Consider the following 24821-nt stretch of genomic DNA (forward strand, 5'->3'; position numbering starts at 1 on the left):
AGAAGTTCACAGTCCTTGTCCTCTTCCTTCAGGGAAGAAGAATTTACTGGGGAAGAGGATTGCTTTCTCCCTTGTTGTAAGACTAGCCCCAGACCAGGATCAGGGGACACCGAGAGCCCAAAACACAATGCTTGCTCCCTCACCTCGTTATTGAAAGCAATGTAAAAATACTGAACAGGTCAAGAAACTTCTGGTCTATTTCCCCCATGATGTTTCATTTAAAAAATGTCAAATTATTTCAAAAAGTACTTTTTCTCTCTTTTAGGGAACTTTGATGAATCTGCTTTATTGGGCAATCTGGCCCAGAAGAAGGGACATTTGTTGCTAACCTAGGTTTGTGCAGTCAGTCATACCCATGAGATTATGTTGCTGGTAGGACTAGCTACTGTTCACTGAGTGACTGCTCTGTGCTGGCGCAGGCGTGGGCATTTTTCACAGAGTGACACTACTCCTTGGGTCTTTTCATCCCCACATACAGATGAGGAAACCGAGCGGTCATGGGCCAGTAAGTGTCCGAGGTGGAATTCAAAGCCCGGGGCCTTCTATTCTCTGAAGCTTCCCAGATGCCATGGGGCCCCTGCACCAGGCACAGTCCCTGGTTGACCGCAGACAGGGACTGAGGAACATCCTCTGAATGAATGGACATTAAACATGACGCATGAGAACCTTGTTCAATCTGACAGTCACACAGATGCAGTATCATTAATACACACAGATTAAATAAACTTTAATAGTGCTATATAAAACTCGTCCATGTAGGAAAGTAAGTCTCTGAGAATCCACAAAGTCTGCTCTCTGTACAGTGTTTGCTGACAATTACTTCTGAGTCCAGGCCATTTTTTTGGACCAGTCTATTGGCACTCTGCTCAGATTTTACAGTATCTCAGTTTTTATTCCTCATTTTAAATATTTCTGCTTGCCACCATTTAAAACCTTTTTTTTTTTTTTTTTTTTTTTTGGTATATCAGTGAACACAAGAGGTTGAAAACCATACCTCCAGTGGCCAACTACTTCCTTTTTTTAAGCATTAAGGCCTTTATAAAGTAGCAAGTTCCCAATACGGAGTCTTTTTGCCAAGTGAGCCTTTAAAATTCAGCTCTTTGGTTGTTTATGCTTACCCCACTGTCTGAGAGTTCTCGATTTGGGGTTTACTCAGGTGGTCTCGGTCCTCGTTTGTGTGTTGCTCTGATCCCCTTCAGAGGCAGATGTGAGAAGCAGGGGGTCACCGTGCCCAGCTGAGTGTGGTCCCTCCTCGGAGACTAGTTCAAAGGGTCCCTGCCCAGACTGGATCCTGAGGCTGCAGCTGGCACCAGGATTCTGCCTGTGGCTTTCAGATACTTCTGTGATGACACTCAGTTTGTCAAAAACTTCATTCTCATCAGACAGTAGGAAGGAGAATGAGAGAAGTGTGCTGTGATGAGGATGGCCCAAAAACTGCAGGAGGAAAAAAAAAAGAGTTAATTATCAAAGTTTCCCATTCTTTTTTCTGGGCTCATGATTTTATATAGAACTCCTGGCTGGAAGACGCTGTTTAAAAAAATGTGACAACAGCAATAAGACAGTTCCTCAAAAAATTAAAAATAGAATTATCATATGATCCGATGGTTCCACTTCTGGGTATATACCCAGAAGAACTGAAAGCAGGGTCTTAGAGAGATATTTGCACACCCGTGTTCAGAGTAGCATTATTCACAATAGCCAAAGATGGAAGCAGCCCAAGTGTCCATCCACGATGACTGGATGAACAGAAGGTGGTCTATACGTGCAATGGAATACTATCCAGCCCTGAAATGTAGTCAAGTTCTGATAAGCTCTACAACACGGATGAAGCTTATGCTAAGTGAACTAAGCCAGATACAAAAGGACAAATACTGTATGATTCCACCTGCATGAGGTACCTAGAGCAGGCAAACTCACAGCCAGAAAGTAGAACGGTGGTTGCCAAGGGCTGCGGGGAGAGGGAGATGGGGAATTTTGTTTAATGGATACAGAGTTTCTGTCTTATAAGACAAAAGGAGTTCTGTGCATGGATGGTGGTGATGGCTGCACAATGTGAATGTACTAGAAGACCACTAAAATGGACACAGAAGTGGTTACGATGGTAAAGTTTACGTTATGTGTGTTTTACCACAATTTTAATATTGCGACAATAAATCTGCACCTCATCTGCTAAGTGACCACAGGTCTGCCTCTCACAGTTCCTCTTGTAAGCCAGAGGGTGATTTTTCAGGACGATCAAGAAGCTGTGTGGCTGACACAGCCTGGGCATCCTTTCCTCTAGGAAGCAAGGATGTTGCAGGCACGGGATAGATGTGTCTTGGAAAAACAATCTCCTGTGTGTCCTCACACTGAGTTGGGGACCCTCTTTGGTGCTACCCAGTGTCCAGTGGGCCCCACGCTGTCCAGTATAGCAGCCACCAGCCACACATGTGGCTACTACTTGAAATGTGGCTGGTCTGACTCTATACGTAAAATACATACCAGATTTTGAAGACTTTTATGTAAAAAGACTGTAAATATTTCAACAATTGATCACATGTTGAAATGATATTTTGGATACACTGGGCTGCATGAAATGTATTATTAATATTAATTTCATCTGTTTCTTTTTACTTTTTAAAAAACCTGGCTACTAGCAAATTTAAAACTTAGGTGCTGTGTTTCCATCTAGCACGTTTTACGGATGCTGACTCTTCAGTGTGTCCCGTCAGCAGACGGGCAAGTTACAGACAGGAACCAGTCTAATTATCCTTGTCACTCCAACACTTCAACAATGAAAATGTCCATATATGTTTCCTGGAATATCCCCTGATTTCACATTCTCCATTTTTCATCCTTGTAGGTCCACTAATGCTTTTAATCTTCAAGATGAGATGGAGAAACATTCCTTAAAGCATTGCATTTTTAACCTCTCCCCCCCTGAGTTGGTTATTCTTTAAGTCACCTGTCTGCTCCCTCTTAATGTCATCTGTACATTCTCTAGACCATGGTTAATGGATTCTCTACATGATGAGTCAAACTGGAGAATTTCATGATGTGAGGAACCCCATCTGCTCCAGAGTTTCTGGGCGCCTCCCTCTCCCTCACTCCCCTGGCCCCTCTCCAGCGCCCCCACCTGTATTTCTCAGATATTACAGGGGCTGGTCCACAGTCACGTCTGCAAAGTCTTCCTGCCTTGAGGGCAAGAGCTGCTTCCAATGGGCCCCTTAACTACGCTGGTCTCTGGCTTTGATTTGCCTGGCAGCATGCTGTCGCCCCGTCTGTCCTTTCCTGTGTGATGACACGTCCCTTTGATGGTGAAGCCAGAAGCAAAAATAGCAGGTGAACAGTTTTGCTTCCTCTTTGTTCTCCATTTACAAAACACCTTCTACCCAGAGCAAAGGGCCCGCACCTCTTTATTCTCCCTGCTGCAAACGTGGCTTCTCAGAAGCCCACCTCTGGAGGATTCTTGGCTCTTTCTGGTGCTGCAGTCTCACGGGCACTCTTGTTAGAAGGTTCTGGCTACTCTGAAACTCTTGCCTGTGGTCATGGGGCCCACCTTCTATCCACACTGGAGGCTGTGCTGCCCACACTGGAGCTGAAGTGGCTCCTAGTGGAGTCCCTGTCCAGGAAGGCAGCTGTCTCAGCCAAGGGCACTTGTCCTCCCCAAAGCTGGCCTGGAGCAACTGACTGGCTGGTGTGCGGACAAGGCCTGACATCAGCTATCATGACAATATGGGACTAGGACCAGGAAAGCAAGAAGTGGCAAGGCCTGGGTAAGACATATGTACTTCAGAAGGTGGGACCCTTGTCCAGTGAAGATTCAGGGACCTCCCACATCCGTTTTAGCGGTCCCATGGAATAGGCCATGCCAGGACATTCTCTGCAAAGGAAGGGACTGATTATCACGTCTCACCGCCCATCGCTAAGAAGGAAGCACCATACTAGGTGGGTTCCTTAGGGCTCTGGGGGCAGGATGTTCCACATCTGGAACACGACTCCAGTGTGTTTACTGACTGAGTGACACAAAAGGCTGCTGGCCCTGAGGGGGCCCGGAGCAGGAAAGGGCCCCACAGATGGTCTGGGCTTTGGAGCAAGCTGCCCTGGCCACATCCCATGCTGGTTAACACCGGGGTACGAAGGCCTGGCCTCATCTCCAGATGACAATGTGTTAACTGAACCCAACAGATGTGAAATGGCTGTGAGACCTGGGAGATCCCTGAAGGGCCTGTGGTGGGAAAAGACACTGTGTAGAGCTGATGGCAAATCCCAAGAGAACCACAGTGCGGGTCACTACAGTTCTGCGGCCAGGCTGCCGTCTGCAGCGGAGGATTGCACCCTGTTGGCAAACAGCTCCTGGATCATGGGCTATGGGAACCTGGGAGAGACAGAACCTCCGGCCACAGGACGCCAGGTGACCATGCCACCTAAAAGTAACCATCACGAGGCTTGTCAGACCCACCAGGTCCTAAGGTGGGGTCAGAGGCTGCATGTGCAGGTGGCCCAGCCGACCCCCCTCATCCGCCCCTGCTGCCTCTGCTCACACCTTGACCTTGGTGGGGGATGAGTCCTATGACTCGCAGGAGGGAGAGGCCAAACATGGCTCACAGGGAGGTCAGGGTGGCACGTGGGTGCAAACCAAACCTGGCCTGCCCCGGACAGCTGTGGTGAGGACAGCGCCTCCAACTGGCAGAGCTTCGGGCTGTGCGTCTGGTCACCTATCCTCTCTGTATGGAAAGAGAAGCAGCCCAAGGCCAGGTATCTGTGGAATCCCAGGCAGGGCCCTAATGGCGAGGTTGGCGGTCATGGGCCCGAGGAAGGGAGACCGGAAGGCGAGGGAGTCCGGGAAGAGGCGTGTGGCTGGACTCTGGGAGCAGCTCCACGTGGGGAGGTCTCAGGACCACATACTGACTCCGAGACCCACAGCGGGGTCCTCTGTCCCTGGAGCAAACGTTCTGTCAGGCCTCAGCAGTGCCGGCAAGGCCCTGCAGGACAGGTACGGCTGATCATTCCCCAAACAAGTGTCAGCTCCAGTCGGGGTGCACTGGTGCCCCTTCCAGAGTCTGGGCCTCGGAATGTGACCCTGTTTGGAGATAGGGTCCTTACAGAGGAAACCAAATTAAAGGAGCCCCTTAGGGTGGACCCTGGTCTGATATGACTAGTGACTTAAAGAAGAGGAAATCTGGACACAGGAGAACACCACGTGAAGACGAAGGCAGGGATGGGGTGAGGTTTCTACAAACTAAGGCACCAAAGATGACCAGCAGCCTCCAGAAGTGAGGGGAGCGGCCGGAGCAGCTTCGCCCTTACGGCCCTTGGAAGGAACAGACCCTGCCAACACCTGCATCTTGAGCTTCCAGTCTGCAGGGCCTTGGGACGATGTGTGTCTGTTGCTTAAGCCTCCCAGTGTGTGGTGCTTTGTTATGGCGGCCTGAGCTGACTAACGCACGCCCTGCGTTACACCATGTCAGGCCCCGGGACCCAGTGATGGCAGAGGAGGCCAGGAGTGGCTTGGTATCCGCGTGCTGCACCTCCCCCCAGCGGCTGCCAGCCTGGAAGGACAGTGGCCAGCCTGCTGAAGGTTGGAGCACGATGTCCCCTGGCACCAGGCATGCACCGAGACTCAACGACAGTATGTGATACTGTGTCCCCAAGAGGTTTAGGGACCAACAGGTGGAAGTGGGAGTGGCCCTGCCCACCCTCACTCCCAGTGATGCTCCTGGGAGCCGGTGCTCCGTGTCCACGCAATTTTAGGTTCTATGCGCTCAGAGCTGAGCTCAGCAGACTACAGCCCATGGGCTAAATCCATGAGCATGGATTGGTTTCAAAGGATGGTTTTAAAGTTGTAAATGATTACATGTAAGTGGTTCTATAGGTATCCACATAAGATCTCAATCTTGGCTTCAAAGCCTAAATCAGTTACTTTGTGGCCCTTCAAGGAAAAGTTTGCTGACTCTGATCTAGAGGGTTCTCAGAGGGGACGTTTCCACCAGGGGACACAGTAGGGGTCCCACTAAACTTTCAGTTATAGCGGCCACCTTCTCATGTCAGGCTCCTTGTGCCAAGAAACTAGCCGGCAAGGAAAGGAGTCAGCACATGGGTCATTGGGAGGAGAAAAGGCTGCTGCCACGTGATGAGGGGCACCCAGCTGAGTGACAGGGCACCTAGTGGCACTGAGACGTCCCCTGTCCTGATGGCAAGTGGAGGAGCAGAGCAGCCCAGACCCATGCGGCCCCGTGAGCAGAGGCTCAGGCTTTTAGCACTGAGGGTGTGAGATGCCCTGTGAGGTCAGCAGGGCTAGTCAGGGGAGAGGGGCCTCCAGCAGGGACAGCAGAGCAGCGAGACAGTGAATGTTACCCGGGACCAGCTGCAGCGGTGGGGCTGGACCTTGTTCCGTTAACCTTCCTCTTGTAACTTTCCCCAGGAGAAGAGATCAATTCAGCTCCTGGAGGAACTGTACCGTGGGTCCCGGTGGTTTACGGGGTGGGCTGGAGTGGATGCCGCAGTAAGCCACCCGGACCTCCTTCAGCAAGGAGGCACGCAGTCCCCTGGCTGCGGGAGCAGGGCTGCCTCCCTGCTGAGGGTCTCCCCACGAGTTCCTGCGCCCTAGTTTCGCCTCCCTCCTGGGGGTAGCCCACACCCAGCCCACGGTTAACATGGGACCCACAGGCCCTCTTGCCTCAGCTCGGGTCATCTCTAAAGAGCCACCCCAGCTCCAGAGCCCCTGTGGGATGGCAGAGACCTCTGTTGTGACAGCATCACATCTCAACATTCCCCTCCTCCCAGCCTGCTAACCTCGCTCCCTTAGAGGTATTACTCCCAAAGCTACTCCTCATTAAGCCTTCTGAATGCAAACCTCCATCTTAGAGTCTGTTTCCTGGGGAATGAGACTGAAGATTGGGTCTTCTGGGGCTGGGCTTGGCACAGTTTCATTTCTAAAGGTGAGTGTATAGCCAGAATTTCATTTCTTAAGGCTACGTCTGTCCCACTGTCTCTACCCAGGTACATCCCTTCTTCCTTCTAAACCCTTTGAAAATAGCTTTCTTAAAAAGACAGAAAAAAGAAAATTGCTTTTCTAGTCTCCGAACCGCCTCCCATCATTTTTGTCGCTCCCAGAGATCCCCAAACTGAAGCTGCTCCTGCCCCTTCTCCCAGCCTCTCCCCTGGCTGTCTGCTGGCACTCAGCCTAGTTTTCTCTCCCTTATCTTCTCTGCTCTGAGCTCTGCCTTGTCTTTTCTTGTCCCAGGATCATCACCTTTGCTCCCTGACATCCCAAGGACAGGGAAGGTTGGAGAAGGAACAGCGTCCTGGCTGGAGGGAGGGCTTCTGGAACAAACCTTTGTCCTCTCCCACAGGACAGTTCCATGAGCACAGATGTCCCTGAAATGGCCCCAGGGCTGGGACCAGCATGTGTCCTTTCCAGGAAAGTCCGCTGTGCTGAGTTAGGCGGCCCTGACTTAGAAGGAAAACTCCTTCCAGCCAGCGTTTCTGAACCCACATCTGGCTCCACGGTACCACCTACCTCTTTCAGGTGCTGTGGAAAGGAATACCTCGGGGAGAAGGCGTACCGGGCCTTCCTGTACAGGCAGCGCAGTGAGGCGAGGCAGCCAAGGAGCAGCAGGAAGGCGGCACACACCGAGGCGGCCAGGACACCGGCCACGAGCCACGAGGGAGTGGTTTCTGCGGGGATGACGGGCTGGGTCATGTTCTTGTCATGCACAGATTGGATGACAGTGCCCTTAACACTATTTTCACCATCACAATACAATGGCAAGCCCAGAAATGGGGCCCAACATCTTGGAAGGTGTGTGGGGGATACACAGCAGCTGTTCGAGGATCCAGAGGTTTGCAAGCCTCTGTCCTCTCCCTATCTTCCTCCAACCTGGGCTTCGGCATGACTGCTGATATACACAAGCAAGCACTCTGACCTGCTTTACTCACAGGGCAGCCATCAGCAACCTGGTCTGGATAAACCTCTTGTGGCTTAAAGCAAGAAACAGGACTCCCTGGGTCCCCAGAGCCCCACTGAAAAACACGTGCTGCAGTGTTCTGTCCTGAGAATCACACGGACCACCCCATCCAATGGCCTGCACTCAGAGACTCTCAGGCCAAACCCTGGGCCCACCCAGCGCCCCCTTGAGCTCCTGTCTGGAAAAACCCAAGGCCGCCAAAAGATCTCACCTTTGTTCTGCCAACCTTCCTTTCTTAGTACATTTTCATAAAAAGCTTAGGACTGTAAATCCTTCCTCTGTCCCTTTGAGACCTACACGGATCTCCTACAACCCAAGAGTGTCTTTCTCAAGGACCTGAAAGCCATTCCTCTGAAATGGGGAAAAAGTGGGCCCCTGTCTCTGAGTCTCAGTACAAAGGCGGAACCCATCTGACAAATACCGTTGAGCGTTAGACACAGACAGCCTGCCCGCATCCATACTGACCAGCCCTCTCACCAGTTTCTGTCATTTCTCACTTCCCTGGCTCTCTGCTCTCTTCCCCTCCTGGTTCCCTATTCTTCCTTCAAAACTCCCAGCTCTTTCCCCTCCTACAGTTGTGATTGACTCAAATCAGTTTTTACTGCTTTAATTGATGTCTGGCTTTATCTTTGATGGTGTCCAGGATGTCGTCCCGGGTGGTCCAGCTCCCCTCATTCAGCCCCTTGGCCAGCCGCCCTCCTTGACCTCTCTATGACCAACCCCTGGCAGCCAGAACCACCCTCCTGATCCAAAGCCAAAGCATTTGGTGAATGGGCCCAGCCCTGTGAGAGCAAGTCGTTTTAAGGGGATGGTCTGTGGGAAAATGTCAATTCTTACTCACATAGGGCTGATCAAAGAACCCCGTAACAGCACACAATCCCGGAGCGACACTGACTGCAGTCCCCTGCGGGCCCCTCCCAGCACGGAGCGGGGTGCCCGGCCACAGACACCCCTTAAACACTGGAGGATGGATATGGCGGTCATAAGGGGTGAGAGGCTTGACGAGCCCGCCTCCCTTCCCTCTTCGTCCTCTTACTCTGCAATTCACGCTGGCAGTGGCCTCACAACCTTTCTAGCCTGTGCCCTTGCCGAGCTCAGAGGGACTCATCCTGGGTCCCTCTGAGTTCTTGTTTCATTTACTAGAATCGAGGGGTGCACTTCTTGCATGTTCAACTCAGATTTGTCTCCCTGGCAGACGCAGGGTATTGTGGCGAGGGAGCCGGCGGGGGAGGCCCCCAGGCTATCGCCCAGCTGTAAACAGGAGGCCAACCTGAGATCTGATGTCCCAGCTCTGGAGGAAGTTCCAGGATCCTTCTCATCCATCCGTCTTTTCATTTAATATTTCAGCGGTTCTCTAATTTGCCATGAATCAGAATCACCCACTCAACACTGATTAAATGTGGACTGCCAAGCCCCTCCCTGGCATGGTTGGTGACACTGTGATGAACCCCTGGGCGGCAGTGCCTGGGTGTCCTTGGGTCCCAGGCCCAGACATCGCAGCATCTTAGACAAGAACATTCCACGAACACACGTGGTTGATGGTGACAAAATACAAAGGGTGTTTCTGTGACTCACCCCGAGGGAGAAGAGGGGGGTGGAGAGGACCCTGCTTTACACAGGCTGTGAATTGTGGGGGAATTGAGTAATCACACCCTCTACAAAAAGCTCTCCAGCTGGTTTCAGTCTACCCGACCACGCTGTCGGCTGGACCCCTTTCTCTGTTTCACCCGCAGGGAAACGGCACCTTCACTTACCTACGGAATTAACCTGTAGGCAGTGGGCACAGACATTACTTCCCTCCTGTCATTTACTAGCTGAGCGCCACTGGGCAAGTTACTTCACCTCTCTGAACCTTCACCTTCCAGTCTGAGGAAGGGGAGAAGGCCTTCCAGTGCTCTCACTAAAGACCTGTTGTGAGGTTTAAATGAGAGAACTGTTTCAACGAACCCAAAATGATGTTTGATGAAAGCAGGTTTTCAATGGGCTATACTTTCCTTTTTCCTTTCTAGAATGTTTGGACTTTGTCAGTTAATGGGTGATCATTTACAATCATGAAATATTTCTCTTTTTGGTCAAACTGTGTGCCCCATGCCATGTTTCATGACATAAACCTTAAGGAACAACTAAAGATATGAGATGAATAATGTCCTTATTAATAATAGTGATGGCTAATACGTGCTGGGGCTCACTCTGCGCTGGGCACTGTCTGGAGTCCTCCCAGCACCAACCCTCCTGTGTGGTAGCATCATTTTATTTCCCCCATTTTGCAGATGAAGTGGCTGGGGCACCAGGCAGTTCAGGACTTGCCCGATGTCACATGTTCTGGAGTTCATGGTGGGGAAGGACAGGCCACAGGACAACCGGGCTTGTACTCAAGGCTTGGGGGAAGCAGCCAGCGGGTGTTTAGAGGAAAGAGGAATGATTCCAAGGTGAGGGCCTCTAATGATTCAAGCAGGATGCAGGTTCCCAAGGTACAGAATTCTGACACGTGATTCAGGAGCGGAATAAAATGGTAGGCTTTTGTTATTTAAAGGCTCTGTTGAGAGGCTCAGCCACTGCAGGAGGAACACGGGCTGACAGAGGTGGGGCACTTGGGGGCGACAGAAAAAGAAAGGAGAGTGACAGAGAATTCCCTCCAGAGACACAGCAAGAATTTCCATCTTCTCTGTGGCTCTGCAATCCTGAGAAAATTTGCTAATACGATTGTAAAAGGGTTTTGGATGACACTGAAAAGAGCACGTGCATGGGACAAGTGACAGAATCCTGGATTCGGGGAAGTAATTTGTGCATTTACAAAATATGGGGAAAAAAAAACCTCAACAACAGCAAGATTCAGGAAACTACAGGCTGGTAAACTTGATGCGATGTCCAGAAAGAAAACATGAACATTCCAGAATAGATCGTTAAGGAGCTAATGACAAACACTTAAAAAAGATACGGACAGCAACTAAAAATAGTAGCATGAGGGCACCAAGAAGTTAGCGAATAGCGGCTGCCTTTCCTTTTTCCAGATAGAATTACTTATTGGCAAATAATGGCATATTATGGGCAGGTTTTTCCCAAGCTGTCTTCCTTGGAATGCTCATCCTCAAAAAAGGTGTTGAAAGATCTAATACGCTAAAAATGTTATTAATATAGAGGGTGACTTTTCTGAGAGGGAAAAGTGGGGTACCATCATTTCCAAGCACATCTGACTACCAGGCTCTTGCTTTGTGAAATGTCCGACAGCCACTCCTGGGACACTGCTGGGGCGGTGCTGTGCTTGGCACTGGCTGTCGATTTTAGCTGATACTAGACTTTGCCAAAGTCTTTCACGGTGACTTTGTGGATAATAAACCAAAATAGCGCATAACAGTCCACGATATTCAGATGGATGGGGGACCAGTAAGCAAGCAGTTGAGTAGTCTAAAGGAGGGTGTGTCCTAGACACACCAACAGTTTAAATAACAACCTGGTGAGGATCCTGAGGCTCTTCCCAGCAAATCAGATGGTGAGACAGAGCAAAACCGGGTGAGAAATATGTTCAGTGACAAAAACCAACATTCAGGAACTTGAAATGATGAATCAGTGTGATGGCAGCCCCGTGACCGCCTCAGAACTGCAGCCACACAGAAGATGAAAAGCTGTGCACTCTCGCCGGCGGGAATTCTTTACTCTCCGTTGTGTTTCTGTGGCCCCTTGTTCAGCGCCTTGCTTCCAGGAGGACCTCCGTGAACGCAAATGGCCAGGAGCAGACCTGCACCCGTGCATCCTTTCATGGTCTGAGCTGGCTGAGCCTCTGGATGTCTTTAAATAGCAAAAAGGCCTCTCATTTGTGTGCAGACATCCAGGCTACAAGTTTTTATCACCTCGTATGCAATTGCAATGCGTCTGTGTACAAATAATCAGGGTCCAGGCCAGCTGGTACCCTGCCTTTCCCTCTTTTCCTCCTTCCCTTCCTCCTTTTGTGTGTGTGTGTGTGTGTGTGTGTGTTTTTAAGAAACACCAAGTGTTGGGGCACTCTGCCAGACGCTGCAATACACGTCATATGTGAGGGATGGTGATGAGGTCCTGGTGCCAGCATCCACGAGGGACCCAGAAAGCGGCTCGCTGAGGAGAGTGAGAGAGCCTCCGAACTCCCAAGCATCGTGTCTGGAAAAACTGGAGATGTGCAGCCTGGGAAGGGAAGGCTCCTGGGTGTGTGTGCCAGGGCGCGACCTTTGCTGGGTGGTCTTGGGAGGACTGAGACTTGTTTCAGGGAGCCCCAGGGGACAGAACCAGCACATTGGAGGGGGCCGCATGGAGGGGGACCTCAGCTCCCTGGGTAGAAGGACTTGCCTTTAGTCTCTTTGGTCTAAGAGTGAATGAGTTGCCTCAGAGGGTGGCGATCTCCCTCCCGGCATGAAGTAGTCAGTCATGGGGTTTTGGTGATGTCTCAGGAGCTTTCCAGCCCTGATAGTTGCTGGGAGTCTATAAAGCTCTGAGGGACGCTCAGAGAGGGGGAGCTGCGGATGGTGCATCTTAAGACTCACCATCATTGGTTGTTTGTTCACAGACCAGCTCACTCCATTGCCCCGTTTTGTTCCGATCAGGAAGAAATCCTTGAACTTGAACACAGTAAGTTGTCCATGACTCAAGATTTCGGAGGACTTCAAAGTCGTACTGACAAGTAATTGTATACTATAATGGAGACAAAAATAAGAACATGCCTCAGCAGTAAAGGGGCACCATCTTTTCTTTCCTTCCCCAACACTCACCAGTTCTAATCTTCACTTCAGGAAGCAGGTGCTCCTCCCAGTTTATGTCAGGGCACCCTGATACCATTCTAAGGGAGAGGCAAGGACTGACAGTCCTCACAAACCATCTCATTTCCTGAATTCTCTAGTTTAGATGACATACAAACCATCTTACTTTCTTTGTTTTGTTTTGTTTTTGGAGGGGGAAGGGGGATGTAATTAGGTTTCTTTATGTATTTTTTAATTAATTTTTTATTTTATTTTTTAGTGGAGGTACTAGGAATTGAACCCAGGACCTTGTGCATGCTAAGCCTGCACTCTATTGCTGAGCTGTACCCTCCCCCATGTCTACTTCCCTTAAAAAAAAAAAAAAGATAAAGCAGCTGAATGGGTTGAATTTCATCCTCCTAATATTCATATGTTGAAGCCCTAACCCCTGGTACCTTAGAAGATGACTTGGTTGGATAGAGGGTCTTTGCAGATGTAATCAAGGTAAACAAAGTCAGCAGTGGGGGGCCCAATCCAGTCTGACTGGTGTCCTTGTAAGAAGAGGAGATTTGGACGCAGACATGCACACAGAGTACCACATAAAGATGAAGGCAGGGGTCAGGGTGATGCCTCTGTAAGCGAAGGACCCAAAGATGGCCAGTAGCTACCAGCAGCCTGGACCAGATCCTTCCTCATGGTCTTCAGAAGGAACCAATCCCACAGACACCTTATCTTGGACTCCCAGCCTCTAGAACCTCGAGATAGTACACTTCTGTTGCTGCAGCCGCCCAGTTCAGTGCACTTTGTTTCAGCAGCTAGCAGGCACACAGACACCTACAGCAAGACTCAACATGATTTTCTAAGTTGAGATCATGTTTTCCTCGGAACCACTTCTCCACTCATGCAGCTGGGCTGCCCTCCCCCAGGGCTCACCTCTCCTCGAGGGCACACGCCACAGCCTGCCTCCGGTGGGGATATCCTGGACTCATCGTAGCTTGATTGGAATAGCATAATTGGTATCATTAATTGATGACATATTTCTGAATTTGAGAAACCAAGATAGTTTCCGGCAAAATAAAGGAAATTAAAAGAGTACGTACGGCCTGTATTTCCAGCATGGTCATAATTTCCTTACAGAAGGGTCTTATGTAAAATTTGTTATGTGAATAGGAACTTCACAGTAAGTGAGCGCAGACTCCTTTTTCACTTTGGTAATTGGTTATTCTTCTTTGGGCCGTTGGGCTTGCTGACCTCTTATCTCTAGTCCTTTACTGTATGAGAAGCTAAGCTCACTGAGGTCAAGAACTGGATCATACTCATAGAAAACATGCAGAGCACAGTATAACTTCTAATAATGAAAAACAGAAGTAAGAACTACCTCTCCCCTCCCCCAGCTGTCATTTCTAGAAATCCAATACCTCTAGCACCTTACAGTGCAATTTTTTCAGGACTAACCTCAGAGGCTGATGCTCAAGAGGCAGACAGGGAAGAGAGTGGCGCAGATGTGAGGGGGCCTGCTCAAGTCCCCTCCGCCTGCTTTTCTAGCCTTCCTTCACTTCTGGACAACTGCTGGTTGCATCTTCTCACTTTCTCCCTTCAGGAAGAAACAGAATTTCCAAAAGCCTTTTATGTTTTCAGCTCAGGGACCTACTAGGGTACCTGCTCAGGGACAGACACCTGCATGCGAAAAGGGAACCACAGTGCCTTATGGCTGCTGCAATAGAATGACACAGACTGGTGGGCTGGGTGGCTTATCAACAACTGACATTTATTTCTCATGGTTCCAGAGGCCGGGAGGTCCAAGATCAAGGAATGGGCAGATCTGGTGTCTGAGGAGGACCTGCTTCCTGGTCTGTAGCTGGATCTTCTTGCTGAGTCCTCACAACGTGGAAGGGATGAGGGAGGGAGCCCTCTGGGGTCTCTTCTGTAAGGGCACTAATCCCGTTCACGAGGGCAACACCCTCATGACCTAATCATCTCCCAAAGGCCCCACCTCCTGATACCACAAAATTGGAGATTAGGTTTCAACACATGAATCTGTGGGGTGGGTGTGGCGGGTTGAGGGAACACAAACATTCAGTCCATAGCACATACGAACTGCTAAAGGTAACACCGCAGGCACCTGTGAGGGGGGCGCTGGGGAGCACGCAGCCTTTCCAATGCTCTGCATGTCACGCCAGAGCGTTCCACACAGCCAGGTTGAGTGATGGGACAAATGTGCAACCAGATGCCTATCCTGTGGGCAGATTCTAGATAAGAAGCTAAAGATAGGCTGGGTTTTGCATTTTGCGCCTGTGGGAGGCGGCACTCAGGCATGGTAACTGTGGAAGGGGATCCTTAATCATAGTAGGAGTTATCTTTGCATCCCAGAGTTTAGCAGGGACAACTGCATGCAATAAGTGACCATAAAGCTCATCATTCTGTATTGCTTCCTTGGCCTGCATTTCCTGGGGTCTTGACTATGAGGAAAGTCATCTTATCTGTGAAGGCAGATATCCTGTATCATTCAATGAAGCATTAAAAAAATTGAAATATAGTTGATATACAATATCTTATGAGTTTCAGGTGTACAACATAGTGATCCAACATTTATTTATGTTATGAATTGATCACAATGGAGCATTTCTGGGGGGGAAAATTCACTTGAGATTTCTTTGGGCTATACAGTGTATATATATAAATTTAATTATATCATTCCTCAGATAATACACATGGGTGACCCTTTCCTCCCAGATCCTTGAGAATTACTGATAAGATCAACATTTAATGTAGAGAAGACAGCATATAACTTAACTTATGTAACATACATGTAAGTCATTTTAGGCCCACAAATGGCCTTCAGCCCAGAAACACTAAGTATAAGAATTAAACTTGACCAAAGAGGAATGATTATAGCCTTAACATATCTACATAACGGGAAGGAAACCTCACATATTGACCACATACATTGTTCAGACGATGGGACAAGTTAATTTTTTTCACTGTGTCATTAAATTCCATAACAACCCTATGAAGTAGGTTATTATCCCCGCTTTATTCATGAAGTAGGTTACAAGCCCATTTTGCAGACGTGACAAGCTGAGGTCAAGAATCAGAGTCACACAGTGGCAGGGGCAAAGTTCCAACTGGGTCTTTCCACCTCTAGCCCCATTTTTTTTTATATATTTATTTTTTCCTTAACAGAGGCACTGCAGATTGAACTCAGGCCCTCGTGCGCATCAAGCATGCACTCTACCACTGAGCTATAGCCCCCACCTGCTGGTCCATTTTTTTTTTAAAGGAATTGTCCCCTAAAGAGGAGGAAAGCAATGGGAAAAGATGGGGTCAGTCAGGTAAAAGGTGACATCATTTATCCAGGGCTGTGGTGGCCCTGACCATGGACTTGACTATTCCATGGGGTACGTGGGACCTGGGGGTTCACACCATGAAACAGTAGTCATTCACTGATCACTGACACAGCTGACTCCAAGTTATCCCAGCCAACTGGTGAGTCAGCTCTGCCTTTTCTGGCAACTTCCCTTTGGGGAAAGGAAGGCCAGCCCTCCCTGCACCAGCAGCCAGGAAGTCTGCTCTTTGCATTTCCCTTGTGGCCTGGAAAGCGTGACCTGACATACAGGTCGGGTCATCCCTCAAGTGGGAAGCTTCTAAAGCTCAAAGGACTAGGCCTGAGATCCTCTGGACCATAAGGTGCTGCCATCTGGCGAAACCTCCCTCCATTGTCATGGCCTCAGATCAACACTGAGTAAGGCAGGGAGCTTACATCTGACATGCATATGATTCACCCAGCTTACCTTTTCATCAGATCCATTTTTCCAGTATTGCACATGATAAGCCCATGAGTTATAAATATTCCTCATAGTCCATGTTTCAGGTTCTTTCTCAATTTTGGGGGCTAAGAAACGCAGATGTAAAGAATTAGCAAGCCCTTCTACTTGCATTCCAGGAGGTCCAATAATAGCTAAGTATGAGAACACAACAAAATGACAATCAAAATTCACATGTTAAAAAAAATCAACACTTATCTTCTGCAACTGGGCAGACCAACTGGTCTACTGAAGCACTCTGCCCTTTGAGACACTGTTGCAGAGACACTGACTGATGTGGTTAAGAAGGATAGTTGGATTTTGCTTCTTAAAAAAAAAAACTAATCTTTTAACTGTTGCCTTTATTAATCAGGTTTAGTTCATTTATGTTTAGTGTAATTTCTGATTTGGAATTATTCCAACTACATTACTTTGTGTGTTCTGTAAAGACTGCTTTTTGGGGGGCTTGTTCCTCTCCTTTTCTTTCTGTTGGGTTGAATTTTCTTTATTTCCTTTACTGAGTTGGAAGCGACAGATGGCATTTCTATTATCTTTAGTGTTGAACATATATAATTAACCATACACATTTTCCTACAAGGTCTGAAGCTGCTCCTTTCCCAAAAGCTCTTTTACTAGATATTTCCATGATGTCCCATGGGTCTCTGGTCAACTGCCACCTCCTCAGAGAGGACTGTCCCTCACCACTCCATGTAAAGAGCAGCTCCTATCTCTCTCCCTGCCAGGTACCTCCTTTATTTTCTAGAGAGCCACAGTCACTATCATAAAATACATAACTGTTTGTTGATTATCTGTCTTCCCCATTAGAATGTGTGTCCCACCAGGGCAGGGGTTTTTGTCTTGTTCACTGTTGTAGCTTCAGCACTACGAATATGACTGTAACGTAGTAGGTGCTCAATAATAACTGTGGACTGAATCGTAAGTGGCTCTGGGCCACTGTTCTGTTTGTGTTATAGCCTGTATTCTTCTCTGGCTGCTGTGACACTTTGGGGGCTGCTAATGGGTCTGCTTCTGGCATTCTACCCCATTTCTAATCTGCTGATGGCTGAAAACCAGATAAGAAAACCTATTAGATATTTTTTCTGAAGCAAGTATAAACAGGTTCCACATGACATCTTGAAGCACTTTCCCATCATGTAAACTTCAAGAGGCAAACAGCCAACGTGGGGCAGTTGTTGCTAACAGCACAGATGGGGGAGCCTGGGCCTGAATCCTTGCGCTGCCATCTGATACCTGAGTGACCTTGGGGCAAACTGCTTATCTATCCAGTATCAGTTTCTAAAGAGAACTTCCATAGAATGGCCCTCAAACAGGATTTGGAACCAGTAAGGAACTGGTAAGTCAGTTCAATTGTTAAGCTGTTTGTATTTTCAAATGTTCGTTTTTTCTTAGTATCTATCAAGAGACTTTTAGAAAAGATAACATCACTTTGATAGTTTCTGACTCCAAAAATAAGATAGTTTTTTTTTGTCCAAGCCTGGGACAAAATTAGGAATGGGCAGATATTCTAGCCACATTCCCTACCATGGAGAGGGAAATTGGGGGAGCCCTGAGGGTCCGAGCAGGGGCGTGGTTAGGATAAAGACCCCTCCCTACGTGGACAATCCTCCTGATGCGTCTGTCTGCTCTTTGGAGGGCTGTACTTGAGTCTTATTAATGAGATTCTTATCCTCTTTATTCTCTCAATTGCTAAATGGTGTTTTAGTTTTCAGTTCCTGATATTCTAATGATGTTTATCTCATGGCCTCTGGTGGGTCCCCAGGACCCTCCAGATCTAACCCTGGAACATTCTTTTTGATGCCTACTGGCCAGCCTGACCCAACCCACCTGCCATCAGCTGTGCCCATTCCTCTGGCCTTCATGCCGGGCAAGCTGGCTGTCTGATCTGCTCTTTCTGTCTCAACACCTGCCTAAAATCAATCTTCATTCTTCTGTCTATTGTGTCACATTTCTTTAAGTCATGATTCCAAACTGCCTTCCTTGTAGAAAATTCACCACACTAATCCTTCCAATGTTTCTCATCAACAGCACTGGACCCAACTCATTTTTTTTTCTTTTTAATGGAGTACCAGGGATTGAACCCAGGACCTTGTACATGCTAAGCATGCGCTCTACCACTGAGCTATACCCACAAAGCCCCAACTTGTTTTTATTCTCAAGGCATTCAAGTTATCAAATTTCTTTTCTTTTTTGCAGGGGGCGGGGGTGGGCAATTAGGTTTATTTATTTATTTCTAGAGGAGGTACTGGGACTGAATCCAGGACCTCCTGCATGCTAAGCATGCGCTCTACCACTTGAGCTATACCCTCCCCAACTCAAATTTCTATTTAATTATCTTATTGACTTATGCCTATCCTTTCCTATCTCCACAAACTTCTTCAAGGCCACAGCCCTCTTTATCATATCCCCTAAGTTCGATGTGCAAGGCCATTCACTTTGTGGGCAAAGAATTCTTGCTGATGGGACACCCAAGGGGGAAACAACCAAGGCAAGATGACATTACAACAAAATAAAAACCATCGTGGCTTACTGTCATCCACAGGACAGAAGGTGATGTTTATCCAGTCTGAATGCTCATCTGCAAATTCAGCCCTGACTCTCAAGGTGTGGTCACCATACTTGGAAAGACTTGAGAAGTCACATTCCGTCAAGACAGTACTCGTGCATACATCTTGGAATTTCCTATAACTAGAAAATCAGAAAAAAATCATGAGAGTTCTAACCTGAGTCTCTGAGGCTGCCTGGTGGTTTATTCTTCCTGCTACTGAAGATTACCAGAGGGTAATGAGAAAATAAGGCAAATTCTTAATCATCAATTTTTATGAAGAGTATGTATCACTTATACGAGCTTTTTCCAAACCGTGCCTCATGGGATCTTAATGATCCTTGAGGTATCATAAACATTTCAAAAATAATCCATCCCAATGCTCAACCAGTTCAGGGCAAAAACTGGGTGAGATATAAATAAGTGTCTGTTTTTACAACAGAACTTCTCAGAGACGTTCCTATCCTGATGAGCACGCGTCTTTCCAAAAAGGGGTTGTGTATGCAACATATTTGACCAAAAGCTTCCTTCTTTGATTATATATTTCTGAAAACTGTGGGACTTGGTTTGTGAAATGTTGATATACACAGATTAGCCAAAATAAGTATATCACAACGATTTCAAAAATGTCCTTTAAGTGACTCTTGTTCAATTACGCTGGAAAAAATTATAAAACAACCTGTTGATCTCAGATCTCCAGCCCTGACACCAATCACCAAAGGGAGAGCATGAAGTGGAAGAAAAGGGCTGCTTGCAAACACCTACCAGGTGCGTGCAACCTAATTTCACAGCAGGAGGTATAATTAGCTCCGCCCAACTTCAGGAAATGCAGGTTCTTGCCTTGCAAAAAGTGAGAATTTTGTCTGCTTGACACCTTCCTATCTCGGTGCCAAAACCAATCTCACTGCCCTCAGAGGCGACAAAAAAGGTGGTGGTGATAAAAGTAACAGCCAACACTTGATAAGCACTTAGGTGTCAGGCAGGGCTGTTTTATCAATATTATCTCATTGCATTTTCACAACCCAGGAGGGCAGAACTGACATCACTCCTATTTTGTAGATGCGGTGCAGGCGTGGAGAGAAATCTGCCCCATGGAACCCAGGTCTGCTTAACTTTAGACTCCACTGTCTCGGGCTCCACCCCACACTCCACTGCACTCTTAGCAGGCAGAGATAACTCGGCTCAGACTATTTTACTATCTTGCTTTTTTCACTTAATATACCACAAACATTTCTCTAATCAATCAACTCTTTATGGCTGCCGAACATCTCATCAATTGGGAAAATCCAGGGGTCATTTCATTAAGGGGGTTTCTCACTGGTGGACATTTCCTTCCATGTATTTAAACTAATGCATCAATTGGCTGGAACACGGAGTACTTCGAGAGTTGTTTTGCAATAATGTCTCTTTCACTGGGTCATTTTTAAATTATATTTAAAAATATTTTTCTTCCCATTAAGCAGGTAATATGATCCATTCCCCATATTTATATCTAATTATTTTAGATGTTTACACATTAAAAACCACCATGACATCATCTTCTCTGGCCATCCCTACCCAATGCACACGTACAACAGAGTTTGTGCTATGCGGCAGCTCAGGTTAAATTCTAAACAAAGCTTTTCCAGAGGCATAGAAGGGTAAATTGGATTTTTCAGGATCAAATTTCTTCCACACCCAGCACATGCCATGCTCAGTCTGCACATCTACTGAGAAGACTGGGAACCCACACATTCACTCTTGGTTACCAGTTACTGGGGAGTCACTGGGAACATTTACCTAACAGACTTACACCCCAAACCAAACACGTCTACTCCAATGGCAAAGAAGCAAAGAACAGAACAACAAAAAATAAACTACAGGGAGAGAGACAGGGAAGTTAATTTTCCATAATGAAATCCCTAGAGCTATCAAGACAGAGTGGAGAAAACAGAGATGAGATTATAAAACCGATCAGTGCTAGAAAATATATTGCAGGAGAAAAAGAAGTCTCAGAATGCCCCTTCTTAAGCCCTTGGGAAAACTGACAAAAACTGGAATATAGACTTAGATTAAAGTATTGTATCATTGGTAAGGCTGCCAAATCTTGACAACTGTACTGCAGTGATGTAACAGGTTATCCTTGCCTTTATGAAATACACAATGAAATTTTAAGAGGCTAAAGGCATTATGTATGAGAGAAATGGGGAGACAAAATGTGGAGAACCTTAAAAATTGGTGAATCTGGATACAAGCTATTTGGAAGTGCTTTGTATTATACTTGAAATTTTTGAAATGTTTTGTTAGCTTAGAATTATTTTGAACTAACAAGTTTAAAAGAATGTAAACAAGGATTCTCTTACTTATCTTTCTACTTCTTAGGGTAACCCTAACCCTAACCCTTAATAGAAATTGGTAAGAGGCTAGATAAGAAATTCAGGCAAGGTTTTATTGAGACTCACAGCATAAAGGAGCTAAAACAAGTAACAGGTTCCCTTGCTTGCTCCCTGAGGTGGGGGTGAGCTGGTCCCTTAAATGGGGTGAGGGCAGGGGCAGGTCCAGGGATCAGGCTGGAGGGGTGGCTTAGGTGGTCCACCTACCCTCTTGGTGGTGCTGTGTGCAGGGATCACATGCAGCTGCCTGCTTTAAGTGGCAGTTGGGTTTTTGGTCTTTTTGTATCTTGTTATTCATAATGTGCCCCAACTGCACATGCATGCAATTATTTTTAGTCCCTTATGGTTTCTTTGTATTTTGTTGCTCTAGGAGATGTTTGCCCTCGTGCAAGCACTGCAGCCCTGGGTCCCACATCCCAGGAGCCAGCCTGTCTCACTTTGACTTAGCAGGCCTTGGATATGTTTGTAAAATGAAGGCCGCGTGAGGAGTGTGGCATTAATGGCATCCGAGACCCATACTTCCTCTCTCCTCACTGAAGGAGCTGTCTGCCTTTGTATGTTTCTGAGTCACACTGGAAGCAGGTGTGTGGCTCATTGGCCTTTGGCCACCTGTTGCTGTTTGCACCTGGCACAAAGGGGCGTCACCTGCAGTCCAGCCTGGGGTGTATGGTGGCAGGCTGCCAAAGGACGGCTGGCACAGGGAAAAACCGACAGGCAGGGAAGGTACTAGGAGATCAGAGCGGAGGTCATCATTGTGGGTGACACTCAGCCTTCCTTTGTAAGCCTCTGCTGTCTTCACAGAGCTTTTGACAGCCAGTGGCTGTCTTACATGCAGTCTCAGGACAGAGCCTTGGAGTAACTGAGCCCCGACTATGCACACTGTCTGCACCACCCTGCACTGGGGCACCCAGGTTATAACCTACTGGAGGGGGTGGGTGGTAAGCTAGCAAGAGGCTTCTGGGCTTCTTTGCATACCTCAGTTTTCTTGGAGAGCATCCACTTGTAAATTGCTGACTTCCAGCAATACTACTTTAAGTACTTGGAAGATGGTAATCTATGGCATTTTTCTCTTAAGAAACATCAATTGTGACAAACTCAGTATGCTCGCAATGTAGTAGGTTACCACCGTGGCTGATGACACCCATGTCTACATGATAAAATGTCTATTTTTCAGTGGCCCTGCAATGATCACACCATGAACTATCACAAGAAAAAGGAAAAAGGATTTTACTTGTCTGTTTTCAGAGGACAGAGTTTTCACAAGAATTTTAGGGCCAAAAAGAAAGAGGACCAGGAAAAAGGCTTCCCGTAGGCTACCATGGTTATGGAGGTGACAGCAGTCAGACTCTCCTCTGTGGTCTGGCCCAGTGACCAGCCCAGGGCCACCACCCTCTGGTGCCTTCCTGCCTAGAGTGCCCTCGACTTACCTTTGGTACTGAGCTGTGAAAGTCAGATTCCCCTTGGGAAAAGCAGGTGACTCCCACTGTAGAATGTTCTTGAAATTAACTGAATTCATTCTGACGTTTTCAGGAGGTGGCACCATTCCTAATGCTGTAAAAACAAAGGGTAAAAGTTGACAACTTTTTTCCTCAAAAAGGTTGTCCAAGGAAATAACCATATCCAATACTTGGGCTTCCCCTATGGCTCCAAGTCTTCGAATGGGTATGTGGGTGAGGGACAGACAAGCTTTAACTGTGCTGAAGTCTGGATTTTATTTGAAGAGGGTTGGCGGGGAGGGTGGAAAGCAAGAGTGAAGTGGGGATGGATGAGGGTGATCTGGATTTGGTTGGTGGGAGAAGATGTGAGGGGGTGGGTAGATGGATTTTAGATATATTCCCAGAGGTATAGAACTCTAGAATTCCTGATACACCTGGAGTGAAGAAGTAAAAGTTAGTATCCATTCCTGACTTAAGCACCTGATGCCCTGACTGGGGCTGGGAATAGGGAAACCAAGAGTCCCATTGTAGGATCTGCATTAGGTTTGAGATGCTGAAGGATGTCCAAGTGGGAATGTCAGAGGCAGACGGATGATGGAGCCTGGAGAACAGAGGACAGATTTACACTAGAGACAGAAATCATTTTTAAATTTTTAAATAGAAAGTGTCAAACATACACAAAAGGAGAGAGAAGAATATAATAAACCACCATGAGCTCATCACCTAACTAGTGCCAACAGTGATAAAAATGTGAGGCAAGAGCACGTAGCTAGTATTTAATGCCAGAGTTCGGCTGACACTTCCCAAAGGGATAGTGTAGGGGAAGGAAAGGAGAGGGCTCCGACATGAACTTGGCGCTATGGCGACCTGGTACAGGTGGAGCACCCTAGGTAGAAACAGCCTGATAGGTAGAAGGAACACCCCAGAGGTATCCTGGAAGGCCAGGGATAAGTTCATCAGAAAGGAAGGAGGGGACCATCTTGTTTGAACCTGGGCAGGCAATTTAGGGCAGGACAAAAGGGTTTCACTTGATTTAGAACTCAGAAGCCACAGGGCTGTAGAGTTGAGGAGCAGAATTCAGATCTTGGGATGCTGAGGGCTGAATGGGAGGCCTGCCCAGGTACCTAGTCACTTTCAGTGTGCCTACGGGGTCCGCTCAAGGGGTCCAGGCGTCGTAGTCAGCCTCCGAGTCCCCGAGGGTACATCGGGTCGAGAAGCCGCACCACGGCGGGTCAGGGTCCCCGCGCAGGCTTGGGGAGGCGCCGGTACACGCCGTCGAGCCGCCGCCCTGGAGACCTCCCGGTGCCCCCTCCCCGCAGGCCCCTCACCTGACACTAGGAGGCAGCCGCCCAGCCAGCTCTGGAGGCTCCGCGCCATGGTCTCGCCGGGAGCCCGGGAGGGCGCTCGGGGGCCCGCCGGCAGCCGCGGGGCACCGGAGCACACGCCCCCGCGCCCGCGTCCACGCCCGGGAGATTCGGCCTGCCCCGCCCCGAGGCTGCTTCCGGGAAGGGGCGGGGCGGGGCGGGGCGACACGAGCCCCCGCCCCTGCCTCGGGCCCCGCCCCTGTGCTCCGGGCAGGAGAGGCCACGGTCAAAGGCTTGGCGGGGAGCAAGGAGATGCAGAAGTGAAAGGGGACTTTCCTCCCCGGTGAGTGGAAAACACCGATAGTAAAACAGGTTGCAAAACTGTAGGCACAGTGTCCCATTACACTAAATGCTTGCTTTGAAAGGAGCCCGCAAGTTAAATAAATACACTACCATGCCAACCTAGAGGTTATATTTGGGTGGTAGACTTATGGGTGATGGTGGTTTTTCTTTACACCATTCAGTATTCACCAAGTTTTTTCCAGTGAACTGGCACATCCTCCATAATCCCCTCTCCCTGCAAATAAATTGATTTTAAAGCACTCCATTAGCAAATCCCACTTGAGAGGGTCTTTACCGTAACCTCCCCCCAGCCCACTGGGGATAAACAACACAAAACCAAGTCATTTAT

At 48.1% G+C, this 24821-nt stretch overlaps 1 protein-coding gene across 4 annotated transcripts; it reads right to left on the bottom strand.

Annotated features, from left to right (window-relative positions):
- Window positions 1-694: 694 nt before the first annotated feature.
- IL10RB (interleukin 10 receptor subunit beta) lies at window positions 695-24335 on the bottom strand. 4 transcript variants are annotated; one of them, XM_074360511.1, is made up of 7 exons: window positions 24155-24334; window positions 22818-22941; window positions 19004-19161; window positions 16444-16544; window positions 12461-12608; window positions 7502-7659; window positions 695-1434 (listed from the first exon to the last, which is right to left on the bottom strand). In XM_074360511.1, the coding sequence occupies exons 1-7, from the start codon at window positions 24201-24203 to the stop codon at window positions 1153-1155; spliced, it is 1020 nt and encodes a 339-aa protein (XP_074216612.1). In that variant the 5' UTR covers window positions 24204-24334; the 3' UTR covers window positions 695-1152. The 4 variants fall into 4 exon arrangements, with proteins under 4 accessions (XP_074216612.1, XP_074216609.1, XP_074216619.1 ...); XM_074360508.1 differs by having other exon boundaries at window positions 16444-16610; XM_074360518.1 differs by lacking the exon at window positions 7502-7659 and having other exon boundaries at window positions 1234-1434; window positions 16444-16610; window positions 24155-24335.
- Between the last annotated feature and the right edge of the window lie 486 nt (window positions 24336-24821).

The sequence above is a fragment of the Camelus bactrianus genome, chromosome 1, assembly GCF_048773025.1.
Source record: "Camelus bactrianus isolate YW-2024 breed Bactrian camel chromosome 1, ASM4877302v1, whole genome shotgun sequence".
NCBI classification, from domain to species: Eukaryota; Metazoa; Chordata; class Mammalia; order Artiodactyla; family Camelidae; genus Camelus; species Camelus bactrianus.

What these genes read in the sequence shown, in the direction of transcription:
- IL10RB (XM_074360508.1), bottom strand. Translation starts at nt 24,203, where the DNA reads ATGGCGCGGAGCCTCCAGAGCTGGCTGGGCGGCTGCCTCCTAGTGTCA. An exon ending in CGGCTGCCTCCTAGTGTCAG is followed by an intron (nt 22,942 to 24,154) that starts GTGAGGGGCCTG and finishes TTGTTTTTACAG; the next exon opens with CATTAGGAATGGTGCCACCT. An exon ending in TTCCACAGCACCTGAAAGAG is followed by an intron (nt 1,435 to 7,501) that starts GTAGGTGGTACC and finishes TTCCTCCTGCAG; the next exon opens with TTTTTGGGCCATCCTCATCA.